At 40.9% G+C, this 25,476-nt stretch overlaps 2 protein-coding genes across 2 annotated transcripts; both read right to left on the bottom strand.

Annotated features, from left to right (window-relative positions):
- Positions 1–686: 686 nt before the first annotated feature.
- On the bottom strand, positions 687–4,650 carry LOC131895831 (interferon-inducible GTPase 1-like). Its single transcript, XM_059246369.1, has one exon. The coding sequence runs from the start codon at positions 4,640–4,642 to the stop codon at positions 3,380–3,382; it is 1,263 nt and encodes a 420-aa protein (XP_059102352.1). The 5' UTR covers positions 4,643–4,650; the 3' UTR covers positions 687–3,379.
- Positions 4,651–13,666: 9,016 nt separating this feature from the next.
- LOC131895899 (interferon-inducible GTPase 1-like) lies at positions 13,667–16,370 on the bottom strand. The gene has a single exon (XM_059246453.1). It carries the CDS (start codon positions 16,365–16,367, stop codon positions 15,111–15,113), a length of 1,257 nt encoding a protein of 418 aa, XP_059102436.1. The 5' UTR covers positions 16,368–16,370; the 3' UTR covers positions 13,667–15,110.
- Between the last annotated feature and the right edge of the window lie 9,106 nt (positions 16,371–25,476).

Below are 25,476 nucleotides of genomic sequence, written 5' to 3'. Positions count from 1 at the left end.
TCCTCTTTGATACATCTGGTATGCCAGTATATTACCAATTGGGCAGGAGAATTAATTAGGAAAATATTTTTCCCTGAAGGTATTGGGTATTATGTTGGAGGCTGCATAGCCTTTGTTTCCATTTGGATACCAATGGTGTCTCCACAAACTATGACTGAGGACTTGATGAGTGTGGTAACAAAGTCAGAGACCCTGATCTGCATCAGGTCACACAGTGATGACATTCTAATAGCCAAACAGGTACATATAATTTGTGGTACAGTGATTGGGACACTCAAGCAGTATTTGAGGGTGTACCATAGACGGAAGTTGGGGTGAAGTGTGGTTAGATTTGGCCTTAAAATGGCACCATACACGAAAGCTTACATATGGGAGGGAGCTATGTAAAAATAGGTACCTACGTGGAATAGTGCAATGGTGTGTAGTCCATTGTAGTCCTCAGAAATGTTGATTGCTGCAGTATTGCCTTACAGAAAAATCCATGCCTCTGTGGGCTGATATGGACAATTCAGGCTCTACTATGTACATTTTCTGAGTTGTAAGAGGACTTGCTGTCGGTCTGACCAATAGGTAGGGTGCAGGCAGGACCTGTCCAGCTGGTCTTGCCCTGGGGCTGAGTGGGATGATGAGTGTCGAACAGCCCAGACCTCCCCATTCCCCCGGAGAGAAGCACGCTGAACCAGACGTCTTTTCGAAGCAGGAACTTGCTTTATTGCATCAGGAGTGAACTTATATAGGTTGGGGTAGTAGGGGGATGGGGTGATGATAGCAGGCCAATGAGATGATGCCATCTCAGCAGTTACTAGGCAGAGGCAATTCTAGATTGGGTAGTGCTGAGTCACTCATATGCAGAAGTCATGTCCCAGGACAGGTTGCCAAACTCGAGCCAGGCTCAGGAAGTTACACTGGGCCTCACACCCAGGCCCTATGGGGCACAACAACTTGCCACTTTCAAACAAGTGCAGGCTGGAAATCAAGAGGACTTTATGCAAGGTGCTTTGTTTCCTTTTTGACCTGGCCACCTGGAGCCTCCATTTTCCATAATTCTCTTTCGTGTGCACTGTATTCCAACATTCTCAAATATCCTGAGCAAACATAGTCTGCTTGTTGTTAGGTTTTATTTCTTAAGAGGAGAAGGGGTTGTCTCGTGTCTCTCCTTAGCAATTTTTTTTTTTTTTTGAGAAGTCTGCATCTCAGTTTATGGTAAAAATACTTTGGAGTATTTGGTGTTGGTATTTGAGTGCCATAGCTTCCATTAAGAAAGGAACTTAAGTTTATGCATAATTTGCATAACCTGTTATAGACTGATTGTTTTTCCCTCCTGAAATCATATGTTAATAGCCCAGCCCCTCAAGGGATCATGTTAGGAGGAAAGGCTTTGGGAGGCATCTGTGGTTAGACTAGGTCATGAAAATGGAGTCCAAATGATAGGATCGTGAAATGAAGTGAAAGGTAATCATTCTCTGCACACATACACCAAGACAGACCATGTGAGGGAGGCATTACCAAGAAGAATGCTTTCGCTGAGGGTATGGCTACACTGGTATCTGGATCTCAGACATCAGTCACTAGAAGTTTGAGAACAAAACTCTACTGTTTAACCCACATAGTCTATAGGATTATAGCAGCCCAAATTTTAAGAAATCACTCCTGTCCATGAATAATTCTTCCTTTTCCTCTGGGTCTCTCTTTCAGTCTTATTAACACATGTACTATTTACTTGTATTTTATTTCAAGAAAGATAGAAAGTAGGCCAGGGAATGGGCAATGAGATAATCAGCCAATAATAGCAATACTAAGGACAGTCACTGTGAAGTTATTCTGGGTTCTTGGGAATGTTAAGCAGCAACAAATGTCTTTTTAATAAAAAAATTATTAAATGGCCTTTGGTACTGATATCGAGTAAATCAGTCATTTAGTAATCACAACATTCAAAAACATATCAATAAAAGGTAGAGAAATATCTCCATCTTCACTGGTTCTGGCACAGAATTAGAGAGCTTCTTTAGTATTTTCTCAAGGAGTCTGACTAGGATTTTAGGAATTTTTTAGTGATTATTAAGGCTATTGCGATCTCTATGGTCATTGTTTCTCTCTTTCTTTTTATTTGAACATAAATATTTTGAATGTTTGCCTCACATGTATATCTGTTCACCACATGTGTGCCTGGTTCCTGTGGAGGTCAGGAGAGGGTATCAGATCCCCTGGAACAGGAGTCATAGGCTACTGTAGCTACTATGTGGGTTCTATTATGTGGGAATTGAACCTGGATACCCTGCTAGAACAGCCCGTGTTCTTAACCTCTGAGCCCACTCTCCAAGCCTCCCCCCTTTTTCCTTTTTGTAGAGTGCTAGGGATTGAACCCGAGGTCTCATGCATGTGACTCAAGTATTATACCACTGAGCAACTGCCCCAAACCTTCCTTCCTCTAGAGAATAAACGTTTTGTTTGTGTGCATTTGCATGTGTGATTGCAGACATGAACATGACATGGCATGTGTGCAGAGGTCAAAGGACAACCTTGGGTGTTGTCTTTTACCTTCCACTTGCTTGTGTCAGGGTCTCTTACTCACTGCTGCATGTGGCAGGTTAGCTGGCCTCAGGGCTTCCAGGATTCTCTATCTCTGCCTCCTACCTCACCACAGGAGTGTGTGATTACAGATGCTTAGCTGGCTCTTTGTGAGCTCTAGGGATCTGAACAGAGGTCTTCAGACTTGCAAGGTAAGCTCTTTATCTACTGAGACATGTCTCCAGCTCAGTTATGGTTTCTCCCTGGGTATCTCTATCTAAAGAGAAAACACAAGTATCAAATTCAAGGTTACAGAGGCCATCATTACCAAGAAGTCACAGCAGCAGCTGGAGGCAGCTAGTGCCACTCCACCCACAGTGAAAAAAATAGAGAACAATGGATGAATGCATATATGCTGTTGATTATCCCCCCTCTCCACACACACAGTCAGAGATCACCAGCTAGGGAATGGTGCCCCCCACAGTGGGCATGGCTTCTCCCCTCAATTAACATAAGCAAAATAATTCCCCAAAGGCAAGCTCAGAGGTTCGTCTCCCATGTGATTCTAAAGTCTGTCCACAACACTAACCATCACAATGTTAAACCTAAAAATGGATGCTGCTTATAGTAAACTAATTCAAATAAAAGTGCAATTACTCCATCTGAGGGTTTATTCAAAGTGAGTACATAGTTTTAAGCTCTCAGCTTATTTACACATATGTGATCCCCTTGCTACAGCTAATGAGGATATATGATCACTAATGTGGATAAAGCCTGGAAGGCCTGAATAAACCCAGTATGTTGTTTTGCAATATCAGTGTCCTATTTTTCTGTCGTTGATTCTGATGTTTGACAGCTACAGGATTTCAGCCTAATCAGAAACCAAGTTGTTTCTTGAACATATCTCTCTGAGAAGAGCATTAGCATCATCTGTCACCATATCAAGGAAATAAAATTTTAGGTAAAATAATTCTTTAGCATAAACATTCTTGTTTACCAAATGCCCGTGAGCCAAACAGAACTCCTCATAATATCTTGAAAGCCTTTCTTGTACTGTTTCTTTCTTTGTAGTCTCGAACACATTAGGAGATTTCATCTTTGACTTGAGCTGATCCACTGACATTCCCCAGTCCTTAGCCAAACTCTGCAAGGATGCATCACCCACTCCAAACACAGTTCGATAGAAGTTCAGGCTTTTTTCAAGATTCTCCACATCACTGCCCATGAGGAGGTGGGCCAGTGAAGGGATGATACTCAGGAGGTCAGTTAGAAAGGTTTCTAGCCAAATCCTCTGCTTCAGGAATTGTCGCTTCCTTTCAATGGTTGCACGTGTAATATTAGGCAAGGAGAGCATAAAAATGTGTCGTTTGTGTACAGGGAGAACACTCATAACCTTGTCCATCAGGAATGGGAAATCATAATCAGACAAATTTCTGTTAGAGATCAAAAAGATTGGTGGTTCTTCAATGTTATTCTCCTGAAACGTTTTCACACAGCTGTTGCGGATCTGCTGCAGGACCTTTTCTCTGTTAAAGGTGCGTGGTTTGAATTCCTTTTCATTGTTTAAGTCAGAGTCTACCTTGGTTCTCACGAAGTAGAAATCCTTCTTCATCATGCTGATTGCTTTGGTGAGGTCTATATCATTTTTCTTAAAGCGTGTGGCAGAAACAATAATGAAGAAGTCATACTCATGGAATTTAATTTTCTCTAGATAAAAATTTGGTGGGAAATTTGTGGTTCCAATCCCAGGCAGGTCCCAAAAAACCACATTGGGAATATTGGGGTGTTTGTATGGATGTCTCTTCATGGTTGTTTCCACCACTCCAATTTCAGCTGCATCTTCATCTTCATGTCCAACCCCTCTCAGGGCATTGATCAGGGTAGATTTCCCTGCTCCAGACTCCCCGGTCACAGCAACATTGAGTGGGGTACTATCAATTTTTTTTAATGCATCAATGATTGCAGAGTTTGCCCCCTGAATGTTTCCTTCTTTCAGGCTTAACTCAATTGAAGCTATGGTTTCCTGAGGAATGATTTTGTTTTCTGTTTTAAACTTTTTAAAATATTCGGCAAAGCTGGAGGCCAAATATTTGTGGCGTTCATCCTTAGATGAAGAGGACTGTTGTTGACCCATGACTATGTGCAAATAAAAGCCCTGAAAGAGAGAAGGAAAAGTCAGGAGGGTGTGTATCAAATTGAAAAATCCATATTATAGCAACTTTCAAGTGTATTACCACATCCCATCCTTAATGGTTGTCACTATGCATTGGATCTCCCATTTTGTTTATTTTACACCATGGGCATTTTGTGTCCTTTGATTAACATCACTCTATTTCCTTCTCCCCACAGCTCTTCTCAGTACCCTGTTTTCTACTTCTATGAATCTGGCTACTCTAGATTTCACCTGTAAGTGACACCCTAGGGTAATTCTTTCTGCAGGTAGCTGAGACCTTTGCACGTGATTTTAATGGTTTATTCTCCATTGTCTCTTCACAGATCCATCTCATCTTTTCAGCTGCTCTGTGCCTCTGTGCTATGTAGACTCCATGAGCAGAGGTCCCTAACCTTCTAGCTTCCAGTATCATTCAGCTGTATCTGTTCATGGCCTCACTTTTGCTCTTCTTGGGTTGCATGTCTGACTGTGTATGTACCCATCATTCTTTGCAATCTATGCTATTTGGCTATGGTGATATTTTATTTGTACTGAAATGTGATTTTATTTGTATGTTAATAAATAAAGTTGCCTGGGGGTCAGAGCTAATAGCAAGCCATAGCAGAAGCCAGGCGGTGGTGGCACACACCTTTAATCCCAATCACATGACAGGCAGATATCTGTGTGTTCAAGGATACAGCCAGCATGGAGACACATGCCTTTAATCTCAATACCAACCATAGATACCTAGAGGTCTGTATAGACAGGCAGTGATGAGGAGGTCATGTGATTGGGTTTACAACTAATGAGAAGGCAGAACAGAAAATCAATAAAAAGACACACAGGAAGTAGGCCTCTTTCTGAGGGGAAGGATGGCAGCAGCAGGAAGGGTAAGAAGGTGGTTTTAAGTCTCAGCTCTTAGCTACTGCTCTGACCTCTTGGGCTTTTAACTCTGCATTTGGCTCTGTGTTTCTTATTTATTAAGACTGTTACATCTACATTTGGCCTTTGTTCAGTACTCATGGTATTTTTAAGGAAAATATTTTCTTCTTATTATTCCTTTTGCTTAGATCTGGCAATGGCCCCTCACACTCTCTGGCCTCTGATTGTCATGCAGTCCCTTATTTATCTGTTCAGCATAACTGATTTTCTGAATTTGTTCTTTTACTCAAGTCTCTTCATTTGAATATTTATTGGTGAATCCTTACTGATCTGTAATATGTAACTCTTTTCCAATAAAGAGTTGGGTTGAAGGCCAATGGCCAAGCCTCTTTCCAAGGTGAAATGGGACCAATCTTTGCAAGTCTATAGATCATAGGAACTCTTGAAACTTGGACTTGACAATCTGTATTGACACTTGAGTTATATTCAGGTCTTGACTTATGGATAGCCCAGTTGGAAAAGAAGAACTGGCAGGTACTAAGGTCTGCTAATGTGGGGACAACAGGTGTAGATGGACATGTGTAACTCAGTTCTACAGCAATAAGAACCCCTGGTAGTTTTTTCATTTAGCATTCCCTAGCCCAGGCAGTCCTGGAAACCAGGAAAGCCCATGAGCAAAGTGGGCTATCAACCTTCCAGTGCTACTAGATTCTATTCCTTGGGTTCATGTAAAATCTGGACACAAGAAGCTATCATGAGATGGAAAAAAGGTAAAGCCACTGGCATGCCTATGAAAATATTTGGTACCCTGAATGCTATGCAGCCATGTTTGATCAGCCCCCATGAGTGGATGATCAGATAGGACAAGAACATGTGTCAATCTATTATTGACTAAGCAAGGTGGGCACCTTCATGGGCAGATTCCTCCATTCAATACCTTCAAACTGTCCTTTTCCTTATTGTCAGCTAAAATGTAATTGTGAAAGCTGGGGATTCCCAGAGGTATTTCTGTCCATCACTTTAAAATGAGCATGCTCAGGGAATGTAATCCTAAAATAAACATGCTTAAGTTGGACTACCCCTATGAATACGTATGGACCCATGAATAAAACTGGTATTCTTCCTTTGTTGGGGAGTGAGTTAGAGCATCACTTTGGAAATATCTCCAGTGTCAGCTTTGCCTCACTGAGGTAATCAGTATTTCTCCACTGTGTTATGTATGGCTTGTTTATTTTGTCTTTGAGCTCATTAAGATGTGAAATCAGTGCATTGGGATTTTATTGCTGGTTAACTAAAGGGCCCTGTCTCAGGAAGGAGCCTTCTCCACTATTACAGATAAAGCAGGGAATGGACATATTCAGGGACCTGGATTTCAGCTCGTGCATAGCCAGGTGGTCCTGAGAAAGCTTTGTAGCCTCTCTGAATCTTCAGAAGTTTCTCCAATCTGGCCAGTGTTGTAGGACCCTTGAGCCAGCTCTACAAAAGAGGGAGGACTCAGGGGACTGGAGGAATCCTGGGCCTAGTTTCTTCAATCTAAAGTGTAAGCCAAGTCTCCCTCATTTTGTGAAGCAACCTCACTTGGTTGGACTGTGATCATTTCAGAAATGATAGAGTTTTGGTTTCCATGACTAAAATCACCTTTACCCCTAGATTCTTCTCCTCCCTCCGTACTCCTGTCCATAGACTGCTTGACTGAAAGCACACTCTATAGTCCTCTCACCAATCACATGGCACAACAGAACGTCCTCTCTCTGACACCCATAAGAAGGGATTCCTTATGCTGCCACATGGGTCCAATCTCAGAGCCTCTGCCATGATGCTGTCTGTCTGTCCATCATTGGCATTTACAACCCTTTTTTTTTAAACCAATCTCTTATTCAAATAACAATCTGCCCCAGTGTCCTTCTTGAACCCCTGACCTGGGATCTTTCATAATGATATGGAGATGGAGTTTCTCATCCTATAGATCAGCATAAAGGCACCTCAGGGAGAAAGGTGGGCCTGTGTTTATTTTATTGATTGGATGATTTCCTTTTCATGTGACAGAAGACCCAGAAGTGTGATTTTGCAGCTTAGTCCTATAAACACCTAAGTCAGGATTTCAACCAAGTAAAAAAAAATAGTTTTCATGTTGACTAATCTTTTGTGTTTCAGCTTCATCCATATTGTGTTTAGTCATCTTGTTTAAGGTACTACATACTGAGATAAAAGGTTTCTAATCTGCTTCAAGTAAAAATTAAAAAAATTTAAAGAACTGATTTAAGATTGAATCTCATTTAGAGATAAGGAAAAATAATCAGAGTAGAAGACTTTAAAAAATAATTGGACAGAGTAAATTTAACTAAGGTGTTCTTTTGGATTCCTTAAATTGTATTTGATGTATATTTACGTCGTGCATATTGTGTTATGTCTACGTGTATGCTTATGCTGATATACTGCTTACCTGGCACCAAAATGCCTTGTAATACTAAATTAAAACTGCTAGATTTGTCCAACTTCCTTTTAGTTCACACAAGGTAAATAGATCTTTGACAAATAACTTAGATTTTCTGGTGAAAGGTGAGTTTACCTCTAGAATTGTTAATGTGTATTCCTCCCAGGCTCCTGGCCTTGGTTAATAATTGTCTGTTAAATATTACAGTTTTCTTTGTTTCCTAAGTAGATAAACTTTGCTTTCCTAATGAACATTCGAAATTCAGCACACCCCCTGGCCAGAATGGCTGCCATAGGTTGGTTTTTGTTTCTCAAGGTCAATAAATGCTTTGAGGTAAAGCTTTGCTGTCTTCTAATTTAAAAGCACACATGTATTGTGTTTTGTTCCTGGGTTACAGTACGAGCTGAGTAGCCTCTGGTTTAAGATATCTGTGTTTTCTTTTGTCTGTCCCCTTTCAGAGCTCTGATTGCTGTAATGGGGGACATAGCCTCATTTTTGCTTGTTTTGACAAATGCTTATGACTCTATGATAAAGCAATCAGTTCATATCCCTCCCAGTTCGTCAGGGCTACAAAAACTTTTTCTACATAAAAGTTGCTCATTTATATCATGTCCCACAATATTAAAAAAAGTAAAAAAGGATCCAATAAGTAGAAGAAAAATGTTTAAAATGTTATAAGTATGCTGATATGTGTTTTTGGAATCGCTGAAGGAAAAGGACTTTTAAATTGGTTTTGTTCTAAGATAGAGGATAGTTATAGAGTAAAAAAAAGTATATGGCTATGACTGAGTTAGCTACAGTTAAAGGATATTAAAATTTCTAATGTCAAAGTTCACTATACTGATATAAATCTAAAATCTAGCTTTATTTATACCAAGGAGGTTCTCTTAAAATACTGATCTGCTTTTGGTAACATTTACAAAAGTAGACTCTTTTTAAAATAACATTCATCAGAACCATAAGATGAAGGTTGTGCTAAGTTACAAAAAACTGTATCCAACAGCAATCCATGGCTAGTAGACAACATGTTTTTATATAATGTTATGGATTAGGTATTTTAATATCTGATTTGGTATGTACATTTTTTTTGGTAAAATTTTCTAAACCTTATGTTTCCTTCAGGTGAGGATTTCCGTTTCCTGAGGACAGCCTGACTGCTGACAGGGACAGGCCCTGGGTCCCAGCACTGCCAGCAACAAAACAGAGAACCAAGAACAAAGGCCAGGAAGCCCAAACCCTGCTCCCCATCCTCAGGAAAACGCTGACCCCATAGGGTGTTGGGGGTGTGGCTCAGCTTCTGGCCTCCTGGTTAGGCAATTCCTATTAAAATACCAGGATCCCCTCTAAATCTTGTTACTCATCTCCCAAGCTGGACAGACATCCAAGTTCAACTCTGTCAGCCTCACATAAACCTAACAGAAGAGTGGAGGCCAGACCTAAGCTTTTCTGATAGCTACTGAAATTAACTATTTGGTAATAAATTTGGCCAATCACAAAAGCTGACTGTACCCTGATGAAAATGAAAGTAGTTACATATATCAGGGCAACCGTGAGCCTGGATCCACTGGATTTAGCCTGGTGAAAGTTATCAAGACCAAAGTTGCTGGAACCTTTTTACAAAGCCTCCCATCCTTTTGGTCCCCATCCCTTGTTCTAATTATACACACTCTAAAACTGTCTTGGGCCAGCAAGATGCCTCATCAGGTGAGGCCACCTGTCACTAAGCCAGATGATCTGAGTTCTAGTCCCAAAACTCACATAGTGATGAGAGAGAATTGACTTCTAGAACTTGTCTTTTGACCTCCACATACATGTGCTAGCATGTGGGCACCTAGCCCCAGTACATGAGTACACAGAGAATGAATAAATAAATATAATCAAAAAGCAAATAAAATGTGTTATACAAAATTCCCCAAAAACTACAAAAGAAATCAAGAACAAGGAAATTAATGAACAACAAAACTTTGTAAATGTTTTGCACTGAGTATGAGCACAACAAACTCTAGTGATATGAAACATCAGTCATTACAAAAGGATGCATTTCTTCATTACTACTCCAACTTTGCAATAAAAACCATGAAGTTAAAGAGGATTCCTTAACTAAAAATGCCCACTGCATCTACTACTGCTTTTCTGAGAAATGGGCCAATTTCCTTCTCAATACTTCTGATTATACCAGAGATTAGTGACACCTTGCTCAGACAAGGGATTTGTTGGTGTTGTTGCTGTTTAGTTACCGTTTGTTCTGTTTCTGCAGTGGGTAGTGTCTGAATGCACAGTCTCATAACTGGTCAAAGTCGTGAGAACACATGACTGTTGAGTGCTCATTGCTAAATATAACAGGGACATCTTTACCAACGCCCCCACCCTACCCAGGTTCAGGAAACATCCTGGAAGAGCCAGAGGATGGGCAGGGGCAGTGGCCTGAAATGATGTCTTCTGAATATGACATGGCATTTGCATGTGTGAACTCGTGACAACTGGGGTTCCCTGCAGAGACTTCCAAAGATCTAGCCTGTCCACATTTCAGCATGAAGGAAATCGGGGGGACATGAGGGCTTAGCTGAGGAGATATTAGGATTAGTTACTGTTGGGGGAGAGAGAGCCATTTTTCTTTAACATGTGACCACTAGAAAGTTGCCCATGATCAAGTAAATAACCCTATACAAGAACACACAAGAGATCCTGATTAAAATCAGTGGAGTATTTAAAAACATAAAGACAAGAAAACATAGGGGCAACCATTGGGAAGAGGAAGGATCCCAGAGAGAGTAAGAGTGGGAAAAGAGAGAGGGACAGTGGGTGAAGAGGATAAAAATACTACATAGATGTATGAAAATGTCATACAGTACGTAAAAATATTTTTAAAACAAGACAAACCAATCCTAACATTGTTCCCCAGCAGGTTGTAGCAGAAGCATCCTACAGGGGGCGTCATTCACCCCAGTCTAGCTTCCCCTGGAGTTTAGAATAAATATGCTGAGCTGGTAGAAAGAGGCAAGAAAAGAATACTAGGAAGTCACAGGATTGTGACACAACAATTTTCATATATTCTATAGAGATACTTCACAACACATATCCCGAAAGGCTCATTTTCATCTATTCTAGGGAATAAAGGTCCTCAAAACAAACAAACAAACAAACAAACAAACAAAAATCCCCCAAACAGAACAACTGGGTAAATTTTAAACATTAACTTGGTCCTTTACTTTAGGTCTATCTAAACTTGAACGATTACCTAAGAACATCTGTAAGTCCTACCTGTCTCCAAAAAGCTTGCAAACTGAGGATTCCCAGCTCTGAGAATGTGTCTTTAAACGTCTTTTTATCCACAGGCTCCTTAGGAAAGAGACAGTGAGGGTGAGAGGTGAGATGTGAATGCCCAGTTACCAGACAATTCTGTGTCCACGGGAGGCTCTCACTGCTCGGGACAGTGCTCGAATTTCTTCACTGGAACTCCACCTCTGCGTCTTCAGCAGAAACTGGGAAGGTGGCCGGTATTTGTATACTCTATTGGCTTTTATGCCACCTTCAGAATGTGCTAGCTAATCACAAGGAGAGTGGATCCCATTTCATTTGAGAATTATCTGCTTTTCCAGCAACAGGAAAGTGAAACTAAACCCACTTTTTTTTCCTTCAGCGGTTCCAGGATTCAAGGAAGTGGAAACTGCCCTGTCATAACATTTTAACCCAACGCTTAGCAAGTGAGAGGAGCTCCAGAAGCAACTTACAAGATATTCCATGACCCATTAGAGTTTATTTTCTCTTGATCCTTCTGCTGGATAGTTTTATGTCAGCTTGACACAAGCGATAGTCATCTGAGAGGAGGTAACCTCAATTAAGAAAAGGCCTTCAAAAGATTGAGCTGCAGGCAAGCCTGTAGGGCATTTTTTAAATTAGAAATTGATGGGGAAGGGCCCAGCTTCTTGTGGGTGATGCCATCCTTTGGCTGGTGGTCTTGGGGTCTAAAATGAGGCAGGTTGAGCAAGCCATTGGGAGCAAACCAGTAAGCAGCCGCACATCCATGGCCTCTACATCAGCAGCTGCTCCAGGTCCCTGGCCTATTTGAGTTCCAGTACTGACTTCTTTTGATGATGAACAGTGATATGGAATTGTAAACCAAATAAACCCATTCCTCTCCAACCTGCCTTTTGATCTTGATGTTTCATCACAAAAATAGAAACCTAAAGATAAGTTGGTAGCAGGATCATGGGGTATTGTGAGAAATCTCACCATGTTGTTCTGAGAAGGATTGTGAAAGGACCTTGGAACTTTGGTCTAGAGAACCATTAAGAGTTTAAAACTTGATGACCATTTCTGTGGAAGCTTGGAAGATAAGAATGTTGAGAGTAAAGCAATCAATGGAGGCCTGGCTTGTGAAGTTTCCGGAAGGAAGTTTGAGAGTCACTTAAAGACTAAAGATGAAAGTCTGTGGTTATGGTTAGCTGGGGCTGAAGAATTAACTGTATTTAACAAGAGAGCAGAGCTACTGAAGTAAGTCTTTGCTTTACTGGGACAATAGATGCTGGCCAGCTTGAGGTAAGAAATTAGCAGTGATTAAGAAGAGACCAACATCACCAAGGCAAACTCTTTTGGGAAGTGTTTCCTCAGAGTCAGTGCACAGAAGCTGTGTTCCAGAGGCCACAAAGGTTTTACTTCTTCCTGGCAGCCATACTTGGTAATGTACAAGAGTCTCTTGTAATGGTTTTGAAGTTGTGAAGGGGACATGGAGAGCAGCTGAGACTTGGCACTGTGAGAGGCCAGGATAGGCCATTGGAGAAGGTTCAGTCTCAGTATTAGTGGAAGCCCAAGGATTGAAGGGTTCATGGAGAGAAGTTGAAGCTTGGTTGGCACCATGAAGAAAGCCTAGGAGTGGCTATTGGTGGTAGCCTGATTGCATTAAGGGACCCCATTATTTTTGGAGATGCCAGTATCATAGGATGGCCAGCAAGGACTGCAGCAGCAGTGTGGTAAAGTATTGGTAACCTTCAGCCATAAAATTATTTTCACTACTACTTTATAACTGTAATTTTGCTACTGTTATAAATTGTAATGTAAATATCTGTGATTTCTGATGTTCTTAGGTGAGCCCTAGGCGGTTTATGACCACAGGTTGAGAATCACTGCAATAAACAATATTTGAGCAGAGCCAGATGCATCCTTTTAGGAGGAAAGGCTTTAGGATGCGTATATGGTTAGGTAGGTCATGGAAATGGAGTCCAAATGATAGGATCGTGAGAAGAAGCAAGAGGGAATCATTCTCTGCACACATACACCAAGGAAGGCCATGTGAGGCATTACCAGGAAGAATGCTTTCACTGAGGGTTTGGCTACACTGGTACCTGGATCTCAGACATCAGTCACTAGAAGTGTGAGAACAAAATTCTATTGTTTAATCCACATAATCTATAGGATTCCTGCAGCCCAAACTTTAAGAAACCACTCCTCATCATGAACAATTTTCCCCTTTCCTTTGGGTCTCTCTTTCAGTCTTACTAACCCATGTACTATTTGTTTGTATTTCATATCAAGGAAGATAAAATGTCAGCCAGGGAATGGGCAATGAGATAATCAGCCAATAATAGCAATACTAAGGACAGTCACTGTGAAGTCATTATGTGTTCTTAGGCAAGTCAAGAAGCAACAAATGTCTTTTTTATTTCAGAAAAAATGTATTAAATGGCTTTTGGTATTAATATTGAGTAAATCAGTCGTTTAGCAATGACAACATTCAAAAACCTATAAAGTAGAGCAGTCTATTCATCTTCACTGTTTCTGGCACAGAATTAGAGGCTTTTTTAGTATTTTCTCAAGGATGCTGACTAGGATTTGTAGGAATTTCTTAGTTATTAAGGCTATTGTGATCTCTATAGTCACTGTTTCTCTCTCTCTTGCTCTTGATTAAACATTTATATTTTGAATGTTTGCCTTACATGTATATCTGTTCACCATATGTGTGCCTGGTTCAGGTCAATAGAGTGGATCAGATCCCCTGGAACAAGAGCTATAGTCTACTATGAGGGTTCTATTATGTAGGAATTGAACCTGGGTCCTCTTCAAGATCAGCCAGTGTTCTTAACCTCAGAGCTATCTCTCCACCCTCCTTATACCCATTTTCCGGAGTGCTAGGGATTGAACCCAAATCTCATGCAAGTGATGCAAGCACTATACCATTGAGCTTCTACCCCAATTCTTCCGTCTTCCTCTAAAGAATAAATGTTTTGTTTGTGTGCATTTGCACGTGTGATTGCAGGCATGAACATGACATGGTATGTGTACAGAGGTCAAAGGTCCCACTGCTTGTGTCAGGGTCTCTTACTCACTGCTGCATGTGGCAGGTTAGCTGGCCTCGGGGCTTCCAGGATCCTCTATCTCTGCCTCCTACCTCACCACAGGAGTGTGTTATTACAGATGCTTAGCTGGCTCTTTGTGAGCTCTAGAGATCTGAACAGAGGTCTTCAGACTTGCAAGGTAAGTTCTTTATCTACCGAGCCATGTCTCCAGCCCAGTTATGGTTTCTCCTTGGGTACTGCTATCAAGAAAGGACACAAGTATCAAATTGAAGGTTACAGAGGCCATCATTACCAAGAAGTCACAGCGGCAGCTGGAGGCGGCTAGTGCCACTGTACCCACAGTGAAAAAGCAGACAGCAATGGATGAATGAAAGCATGCTGCTGATTATCCCCTCTCTCCACATAAACAACCAGAGATACACACTAGCTAGGGAATGATGTTTTCCACAGCATGCAGGGCTCCTGACATCAATTAACATAAGCAAAATAATTCCCCAAATCAAGCCGAGAGGTTCATCTCCCATGTGATCTAGAGTCTGTCCAAAACTATAACCATCACAATGTCAAACCTAAAAATGGATGCTGCTTTATAGTGAACTAATTCAAATAAATGTGCAATTACTCCATCTGAGGGTTTATTAAAAGTGAGTAGATAGTTTTTAGATCTCAGCTTATTTACATACATCTGATTGATCCCCTTGCTACAGCTAATGTGGATATATGATCACTAAGTTTCGATAAAGCCTGGAAGGCATGAATAAACTCAGTATGTTGTTTTGCAATATCAGTGTCCTATGTTTCTGTCATTGATTCTGATTTTTGACAGCTACAGGATTTCAGCCTAATCAGAAATCAAGTTGTTTCTTGAACATATCTCTTTGAGAAGAGCATTAGCATCATCTGTCACCATGTCAACGAAATATAATTTTAAGTAATATAATTCCTTAACACAAACATTCTTATTAAACAAATGCCCATTAGCCAAACAGAACTCCTCATAATATCTTGAAAGCCTTTCTTGTACGGTTTCTTTCTTTGTAGTTTTAAACACATTAGGAGATTTCATCTTTGCCTTGAGCTGATCCACTGACATTCCCCAGTCCTTAGCCAAACTCTGCAAGGATGCATCATCCACTCCAAACACAGTTCGATAGAAGTTCAGGCTTTTCTCAAGATTCTCCACATCACTGCTCATGAAGAGGGTCAGGGAAGGGATGATTCTCAGGAGGTCAGTTGTAAAGGCTTCCAGCCAAATCCTCTGTTTCAGAGATTGTTGCTTCCTTTCAATGGCTGTACCTGTAAGATTAGGCAAGGAAAGCATAAAAATGTGTCGTTTGTGTACAGGGAGAACACTCATAACCTTGTCCATCAGGATTGGGAAATCATAATCAGACAAATTTCTGTTAGAGATCAAGAAGATTGGTGGTTCTTCAATGTTATTCTCCTGAAACGTTTTCACACAGCTGTTGCGGATCTGCTGCAGGACCTTTTCTCTGTTAAAGGTGCATGGTTTGAATTCCTTTTCATTGTTTAAGTCAGAGTCCACCTTGGTTCTCACAAAGTAGAAATCCTTCTTCATCATGCTGATTGCTTTGGCAAGGTCTATATCATTTTTCTTAAAGCGTGTGGCAGAAACAATAATGAAGAAGTCATACTCATAGAATTTCATTTTTTCCAGATAATCTTTTGGTGGGAAATTTGTGGCTCCAATCCCAGGCAGGTCCCAAATAACCACATTGGGAATATTGGGGTGTTTATATGGATGTCTCTCCATGGTCGTTTCCACCACTCCAATTTCAGCTGCATCTTCATCTTCATGTCCAACCCCTCTCAGGCCATTGATGAGGGCAGATTTCCCTGCTCCAGACTCCCCAGTCACAGCAACATTGAGTGGGGTACTATCAATTTTTTTTAATGCATCAGTGATTGAAGAGTTTGCCCCCTGAATGTTTCCTTTTGTCAGGCTTAGCTCAATTGAAGCTATGGTTTCCTGAGGAATGATTTTGTTTCCCGTCTTAAACTTTTTAAAATATTCGGTAAAGGTGGAGGCCAAATCTCTGTGGCGTTCATCCTTAGATGAAGAGAACAGCTGACCCATCACTGTGTGCAAATAAAAGCCCTGAAAGAAAGAAGGAAAAGTCAGGAGGGTGTGTATCAAATTGAAAATCTACATTATAGCAACTTTCAAGTGTATTGCCACATCCCATCCTTAATGGTTGTCACTATGCATTGGATCTCCCATTCTGTTTATTTTACCCAATTGAGGTTTTGTGTCTTTGACTAACATTACTCTATTTCCTTCTCCCCAAAGCTTTGCCCACCATCCTGCTTTCTACATCTATGAGTCTGGCTACTCTAGATTTTACTTGTAAGTGACACAATAGGGTCATACTTTCTGCATGTAGCTGAGACCTTTTCACGAAATTTTAATCGTTTATTCTCCATTGTCTCTTCACAGATCCAGCTCATCTTTTCAGCTGCTCTGTGCCTCTGTGCTATGTAAACTCCATGAGCACAGGTCCCTCACCTTCTAGCTTGCAGTATCATTCAGCTGTATCTGCTCATGGCTTCCATGTTGCCCTGTTTGGGCTGCATGTCTGACTGTGCATGCACCCATCATTCTGTACAATCTATGCAATATTTTGCCCTTTGTTCAGTACTCATGATAATTTTAAGGATAATATTTTCTTATTATTCCCTTTGCTTAGATCTGGCAATGGCCCCTCACACTGTCTGGCCTCTGGTTGTCATGCAGTCCCTTATTTATCTGTTTGGCATAACTGATTTTCTGAATTTGTTCTTTTACTCAAGTGTCTTCATACAATATTTATTGATGAAACCTTCCTGATCTGTAATGTGTAACTCTTTTCCAATGAAGATTTGGATTGAAGGCCAATGGCCAAGCCTCTTTCTGAGGTGAAATGGGACCAATCTTTGCAAGTCTATTGATCACAGTAACTCTTGAAACTTGGATTTGACAATCTGTATTGACACTTGGGTTATATCCAGAGTCATGACTTATGGATCGCTCAGTGGGAAAAGAAGAACTGGCAGGTACTAGGTCTGCTACTGTTGGGACAACAGGTGTAGATGGACATGTATAACTCAGTTCTACAGCAATAAGAACCCTGGTAATTTCTTCATGTAGCATTCCCTAGCCCACAGATTCCTGGATCCAGGAAGCAGAGACCATGAGCAAAGAGGACTATCAACCTTCTGGTGCTACTAGATTCTATTCCTTGGGTTCATGTAAAATCTGGACACAATAAGCTATCATGAGATGGAAAACAGGTGAAGCCACAGGCATGCCTATAAAAACATTTGGGTACCCTGAATGCTGCACAGCCATGTGTGATCAGCCCCCATGTGTGGATGATCAGATAGGACAAGAACATGTGTCAATCTATTATTGACTAATTAAGGCTGGCACCTTCAAGGGCAGATTCCTTCATTCAATACCTTCAAACTGTCCTTTTCCTTATTGTCAGCTAAAATATAATTGTGAAAGCTGGGGATTCCCAGAGGTATTTCTGTCCATCACTTTAAAATGAGCATGCTCAGGGAATATAATCCTAAAATAAACATGCTTGAATGTTGGACTACCCCTATATGAACATGTATGGACCCCATGAATAAAATTGGTATTCTTCCTTTGTTGGGGAGTGAGTTAGAGCATCACTTTGGAAATATCTCCAGTGTCAATTTTGCCTGACTGAGGTAATCATTATTTTTCCACTGTGTTATGTTTGGCTTGTTTCTTTTGTCTTTGAGTTCACTAAGATGTGAAATCAGTGCATTGGGATTTTATTGCTGGTTTACTAAAGGGCCCTGTCTCATGAAGGAGCCTTCTCCACTGCCAGAGATAAAGTAGGGAATGGACACATTTCAGGGCCCTGGATTTCAGCTCTTCCATAGCCAGGTGGTCCTGTGAAGGCTTTGCGGCCTCTCTGAATCTTCAGAAGTTTTTCCTATCTGGCCAGTGTTGTAGGACCCTTGAGCCAGCTCTTCAAAAGCGGTCTCAGGGACTGGAAGAAATCCTGGGCCTAGTTTCTTCAGTCTAACCTGTTAGCCAGGCCTCCCTCGTTTTGTAACGCAATCTCACTTTGGTTGGACTGTGATCATTTTAGAAATGATAGAGCTTTGGTTTCTATGACTAAAATCAATTTATCCCCTAGATTCTTGCCCCCCCCCCCACTCCTGCCCATAGACTGCTTGACTTCAACAACACTCTATGGGCTTCTCATCAATCACATGGCACAACAGAATGTCCTCTCTCTGACACCCATAAGAAGGGATTCCCCACTCTGCCATGTGCGTCCAATCTCAGAGCCTTTGCCATGATGCTGTCTGTCTGTCCATCATTGGCATTCACCCCCCCCTTTTTTTTTTAACCAATCTCTTACTCAAATAACAATCTGCCCCAGTGTCCTTCTTGAACCCCAGACCTGGGATCTTTCCTAATGATATGGAGATGGAGTTTCTCATCCTATAGATCAGCATAAAGGCACCTCAGGGAGAAAGGTGGGCCTGTGTTTGTTTCATTGATTGGATGATTTGCTTTTCATGTTCCAGAGTATCCAGATGTGTCGTTTTGCAGCTTAGTTCTGTAAACATCAAAGTCAAAATTTCAACCAAGTAAAGAAAATAGTTTTCATGTTGACTAATCTTTTGTTTCAGCTTCATCCACATTGTGTTTAGTCATCTTGTTTAAGGTACTACATACTGAGATATAAGGTTTCTAATTTGCTTCAAGTTAAAATTAAAAATTTTAAAGAACTGGTTTGAGATTGAATCTCACTTAGAGATAAGGAAAAAATAATCAGAGTAGAAGATTTTAAAAAAATAAATGGACCTGGGCGGTGGTGGCGCTCACCTTCAATCCCAGTACTCAAGAGGCAGAGCCAGGCGAATCTCTGTGAGTTTGAGGATAGCCTGGGCGACCAAGTGAGTTCCAGGAAAGGCGCAAAGCTACACAGAGAAACCCTGTCTCGAAAAACAAAACAAAACAAAACAAACAAACAAACAAACAAACAAATAAATAAATGGACAGAGTATATTTAACAGAAATATTATTTTGGCCTCCTTAAAATGTATTTGATGTATATTTATGTGTATGTGTATATTGTGTTATGTCTACATGTATGCTTATGCTGATATACTGCTTACCTGGCACCAAAATGCCTTGTAATACTAAATTAAAACTGTTAGATTTGTCCAACTTCCTTTTAGTTCACGTAAGGTAAACATGGATCTTTGACAAATAACTTAGATTTTCTGGTGAAAGGTGAGTTTACCTCTAGAATTGTTAATGTGTATTCCTCCCAGGCTCCTGGCCTTGGTTAATAATTGTCTGTTAAATATTACAATGTTCTTTGCTTTCCTAAGTAGATAAACTTTGCTTTCCTAACCAACACTAGAAACTGAGCACAGCCCCTGGCCAGAATGGCTGCCATAGGTTGGTTTTTGTTTCTCAAGGTCAATAAATGCTTTGAGTTAAAACCTTGCTGCCTTCTAATTTAAGAGCACATATGTATTATGTTTTGTTCCTGGGGTACGGTACAAGCTGAGTAGCCTCTGGCTTAAGGTATCCGGGTGTTCTGTGGTCTGTCCCCTTTCAGAGCTCTGATTGCTGTAATGGGGGACATAGCCTCATTTTTGCCTGTTTTGACAAATGCTTATGACTCTATGATAAAGCAATCAGTTCATATCCCTCCCAGTTCGTCAGGGCTACAAAAACTTTTTCTACATAAAAGTTGCTCATTTATATCATGTCTCACAATATTAAAAAAAAATAAAAAAGGATCCATTAAGTAGGAGAAAAATGTTTAAAAGGTTATAAGTATGATGATATATGTTTTTGGAAATGTTGAAGGAAAAAGGACTTTTAAATTGGTTTTGTTCTAAGATAGAGGATAGTTATAGAATTAAAAAAAGTGTATGATTATAACTGAGTTAGCTACAGATAAAGGTTATTGAAATTTCTAATGTCAAAGTTCACTATACTGATATAAATCTAAAATCCAGCCTTATTTATACCAAGGTGGTTTTCTTAAAATACTGATCTACTTTTGGGAACATTACAAGAGTAGATTTTATTTAAAACAACATTCATCAGAACCATAAGATGAAGGTTGTGCTAAGTTACAAAAAACTGTATCCAATAGCATTTCATGGCTAGTAGACATTACATATTTATATAATGTTATGGGATTAGATATTTTAATATCTACATTGGTATGTACATTTTTTTGTAAAATTTTCTAAACATTATGTTTCCTTCAGGTAAGTATTTCCGTTTCCTGCTGAGAGCCTGACTGCTGACAGGGACAGGCCCTGTGTCCCAGCACTGCCAGCAACAAAACAGAAAACCAAGAACAGAGGCCATGAAGCCCAAACCCTGCTCCCCATCCTCAGGAAAATGCTGACCTCACGCAGTGTTGGGGGTGCGGCTCAGCTTCTGGCCTCCTGGTTAGGCAATTCCTACTAAAATACCAGGGACCTCTTTGAATTTTGTTACTTGTGTCCCAAGCTGGACAGACATCCAGGTTCAACTCTGTCAGTCTCACATGAACCTAATACAGGAAGAGAGGTCAGACCTAAGCTTTTCTGATAGCTACTGAACATTATTATTTAGTGATAAATTTGGCTAACTGCAAAAGCTGCTTGGATTCTGATGAAAATGAAAGTAGTTATGTCTATCAGGGCAACCATGAACCTGGATCCACTGGATGTAGCCTGGTGAAAGCTATCAAGATAAAAGTTGCTGGAACCTTTTTAAAAAGTCTCCCATCCTTCTGATCCCCATCCCTTGTTCTAATTATACACACTCTAAAACTGTCTTGGGCCAGCAAGATGCCTGATCAGGTGAGGCCACTTGTCACTAAGCCAGATGATCTGAGTTCTAGTCCCAAGACTCATATAGTGATGAGAGAGAACTGACTTCTAGAACTTGTCTTTTGACCTCCACATGCACGCTGTAGCATGTGGGCACCTAGCCCCAGTACATGAGTACACAGAGAATGAATAAATAAATATAATCAAAATACAAATAAAATGCATTGTTAAATTTTTCAAAGAACTACTAAAAACAAGAAAAAATAAGCAACAACAAAACTTTGTCTTAAATGTCTTGCACTGAGTATGAACACAACAAACTATAGTGATATGAAATATCAATCATTACAAAGAGATATATTTCTTCATCAGAACTCAAACTTTCCAATAAAAACCACGAAGCTAAAGAGGATTCCCTAATTAAAAACGCCCACAGCATCTACAACTGCTGTTTTGAGAAATGGCCATGCTGGCCCATTTCCTTCTCAATACTTCTGATTATACTAGAGATTAGTGACACCTTACTCAGACGAGGGATTTGTTGACGTTTTTGCTGTTTAGTTACCATTTGTTCTGTTTCTGCAGTGGGTAGTGTCTGAATGCACAGTGTCATAACTGGTCAAAGTGGTGAGAACACGTGACTGTTGAGTGCTCATTCCTAAATATAACAGGGACATCTTTATCAACCCTCCACCCTAACCAGGTTCAGGAAACATCCTGGAAGAGCCAGAGGATGGGCAGGGGCAGTGGCCTGAAATGATGTCTTCTGAATATGACATGGCATTTGCATGTGTGAACTCGTGACAACTGGGGTTCCCTGCAGAGACTTCCAAAGATCTAGCCTGTCCACATTTCAGCATGAAGGAAATCGGGGGGACATGAGGGCTTAGCTGAGGAGATATTAGGATTAGTGACTGTTGGGGGAGAGAGAGTCACTGTTCTTTCACATGTCTGTCTGCATGCCACCCTGCTTCCTACCATGACAATAATGGACTAAACTTTGAGTAGTAAGCCAGCCCCAATCGAACATTTCCTTATAAGAGTTGCTGTCATCGTTGTGTCTCTTCACAGCAATAGAAATCATAACTAACACAGTATTAATTTGTGATATTGGAGATGAACAAGAAAGGAAAGGCTATGGCTTAACAGTGATGTGTTCATGTGTCGAGTTCACAAAGTGTCATTAGTTTTATGTCAATTTGACACAAGCTAAAGTCATTTGAAAGGAAGGAACCTCAATTAAGAAAATACCTACATAATATTGGGCTTCAAGCAAGCCTGTAGGATATTTTTAAATTAATGATTGCTGAGGAGGGACCACTCCATTGTGGGTGGTACCATGCTTGGGTTGGTGGTCCTGGGGTGTATAAAAAAGCAGGCTGAGCAATCAATAAGCAATAATCTCCATGATATCTACATCAGCTTCTGCCTCCTGATACCTGCTCTGTTTGAGTCGCTGTCCTGGCTTCCTCTGATGATGAACAGTGATGTGGAAGTATAAGCCAAGCAAACCCTGTCCTTTCCAAATTGCTGCTGGTCATAGTGTTTCATCATAACAATAGCAACCTTAACTAAGACAGCCTCTGATTCCACAAAGCACATCTTCAGTTTAAGTCACACAGCATAATTCCTGTGTGAATGCCAGTTCCAATGTCACCTTAACACCTCCCCCTTTTGGTCCTCTGACTCTAATCCTATTTCCTCAACTTTATGGCATAGTGATTTTCTTTAGTCCTTATCCCCACTGTAGCAGACTGATGGGAGAACTGGATCTGGGCTGTAGATGTTTGGGGTGAGAGGAAAATCAGAGTGGGAAAGTCCATGTTAAATCCCATTTATTCAGTACAGCACTTCAGTGTCCTCAAGTCATCTTTGAGAGTCACTGTTTTCTTTTAAGTATTTTATTTTATAAAAGAATTCTAACTGTGCACTGGAGAAAAGGGTAGAGAACTTTCCCAGTGTGAATAAGGCCTCAGTTCAATCCCCAGCATCTCATCAAATGCAGGAGTTTGCAGCTCTCTGATTTTCTGATACTCAGGGAGTAGAGGTAAGAGAATCAGCACTTCCGGGTCATCCTTGGTACATAGTGAGTTAGAGGCTAGTCTGGGCTACTTGACACCCTGTCTCAAAAAAAAAAAAAATGAGTATCAAGTTCAGTAAGATGGCTCAGCAGGTAAATATAATTGATGCCAGACCTAAGAATCTGGGTTTGATTGTTTGGTAATTAATTACCTCAGATCTCATATTGCTTCCCTTTATTTTCCACAAATGTGAACAAGATCTCCTGTGACAGCACAGTGGACTTCACCATCAGTTAAGGAACCAGTAAACACCCACTGTCACCCTGGAGGCTCCTCTTTCTGTCTCACTCACATCAAATCAATTCACAGACTTAATCTCTGTTTCCAAATCCAATCATACTTGACCATTCCTCCTACAAAATCTTCTTCAAGACTTTCTCAATTCTAGCTTTGATTATGTCATTGACATCACTGTATTTCCTCTGAGTATTCTTGCAACCACATGGATGATAAAATGGCCAGAGTTATATTATGGACACTGAAATCATGTCATGTCAAGTCAACTCTGAGATGCACCATAAGGATTCCTTTCCCCTCAGGGAAAGTTCATTAGGTATGAGGTGCACATGCTATGTACAATATAACTTTGAATATAATTATTACACATCTGGGGCCTCTGGTGTCTGAATCCCAGTCATGCTGCTCTCTCAGGCTGTTTTCTCATCTCAGGATTTTGTACTTAGTGACTGAATCCTGTAGCAATGATCTTAAAAGGTCTTATTAATAAAAACACAGGAGCCTGATATTTGAGTGAATGCTGAAAGCTCAGAGAGACAGAACAGGCCACAGCTAACCTCACCTTACCAGTTCCTCCGCTGCTACTGTTACCTCAGACTGGAAGCCTCTGAGTCCTCATCCGGAATGAATCTCAGCTGAACTGCTGTCAAAAGCCTAAAAGCTTAACTAGGCTCTAGTTCCTGGTCCTCACATCTTATATACCTTTCTGCTTCCTGCCATCACTTCCTGGGATTAAAGGCGTGAGTCACTATGCCTGGCTGTTTCCAGTGTGGCTTTGAACTCACAGAGATCCAGATCGATCTCTGCCTTTGGAAAGCTAAGATGAAAAGTGTGAGTGCCACCATTTTCTGGCCTCTAGATCTAGTGGCTGTTCTGTTCTCTGACCCCAGATAAGTGTATTAGAATGTACAATATATTGGGGAACACAATATCACCACAGAATCCTATCGTTGTTGCTCTCCCCCAGCAGCCACACAGCTATTACCTTAATTGCCTTTCTCTAGGTTGTGCTTCAACTAGGCAGGCTTTAGCACTGACACCCAAATTGGGAGATAAGAATGTACCCGGCTTTATCATTCACCATCCTTTCATTATGTTTCAGTTTCTTCACATCACTTGCCTCCACATAATGTGTATCTGTCTGGGTTCATTCGCTGTCAGCATCCCACAGTATAATGAACCTCAGGAAGCAGAATGTGCCTTTGTCTTGCTCAGTTCTTCATCATGAACACACAGGTATATGGTGGTTTATCATCAAGGAGTGATCAGGAAATATGAGGAATGCATCTGGACTTTATTACGAACATTTGTGACTATTCTGTAGTTCTAACTGGTATGTATGAAATTGAAGTCCCACTAAATTAATAGACAGTTGGTGTCAAGAGTCTGAAGAGAGCACAAAAACAGTCTAATACAAACCAGATATCTTAGAATCACATTGTGTATGAGCACAAACATACATATACAGACTCACTGTACAGGCAGACCCTGTCCAATCCACAGGACAAGTAAGAACAGCTGTGCAGGAAACCAGAGCTGCAGAACTTTGTTCAAACCGACTGTAGACATGAACTTGGAAGAGGTGAGTAAAGAGAATGTCCAAAGGGGGATGCTAAGCCTGGTTAAATAAACACCACAGCCAGATTTCCTGTTGAAGGGGACAGTCACCCACAGGGCACAGACAGAACGTCCCTGAAGTACCCAGGCTGTTCTGTCTTTTCAGTTCCCTCTCATTCTTTCAGTTCCAGCTCCTGGATTTGTGATGCAGACTCCAGTGTGACAGTTGTCTGCAAGGTCTGTCCACTAAACGTGAACACAGGGAATGGGAAGGCTGTGACACAGCAAACATTACAAAAGGAAGCCTGCCTAAGTGACAGCTGTCAGCACATCCTGACAGAGCTCATGTACCCTACAGAATAAGAAAACATCCTTACATCTTTACAATAAAGAAAAGCACAGTGAAGAAGATTCTTCAGGCACAGATTTCCACAGCCAGCTATAGCAGAAGCAGCCTACAGAGAGACCTCTTCTCCACAGACCAGAGGCCTTGGGATG

Source organism: Peromyscus eremicus, chromosome 19 (genome assembly GCF_949786415.1).
Source record: "Peromyscus eremicus chromosome 19, PerEre_H2_v1, whole genome shotgun sequence".
Taxonomy (NCBI): Eukaryota; Metazoa; Chordata; class Mammalia; order Rodentia; family Cricetidae; genus Peromyscus; species Peromyscus eremicus.
The sequence above is the reverse complement of the archived record's forward strand: the minus strand, read 5'-3'. Positions and strand labels throughout refer to the sequence as shown.

What these genes read in the sequence shown, in the direction of transcription:
- LOC131895899 (XM_059246453.1), bottom strand. Translation starts at nt 16,367, where the DNA reads ATGGGTCAGCTGTTCTCTTCATCTAAGGATGAACGCCACAGAGATTTG.
- LOC131895831 (XM_059246369.1), bottom strand. Translation starts at nt 4,642, where the DNA reads ATGGGTCAACAACAGTCCTCTTCATCTAAGGATGAACGCCACAAATAT.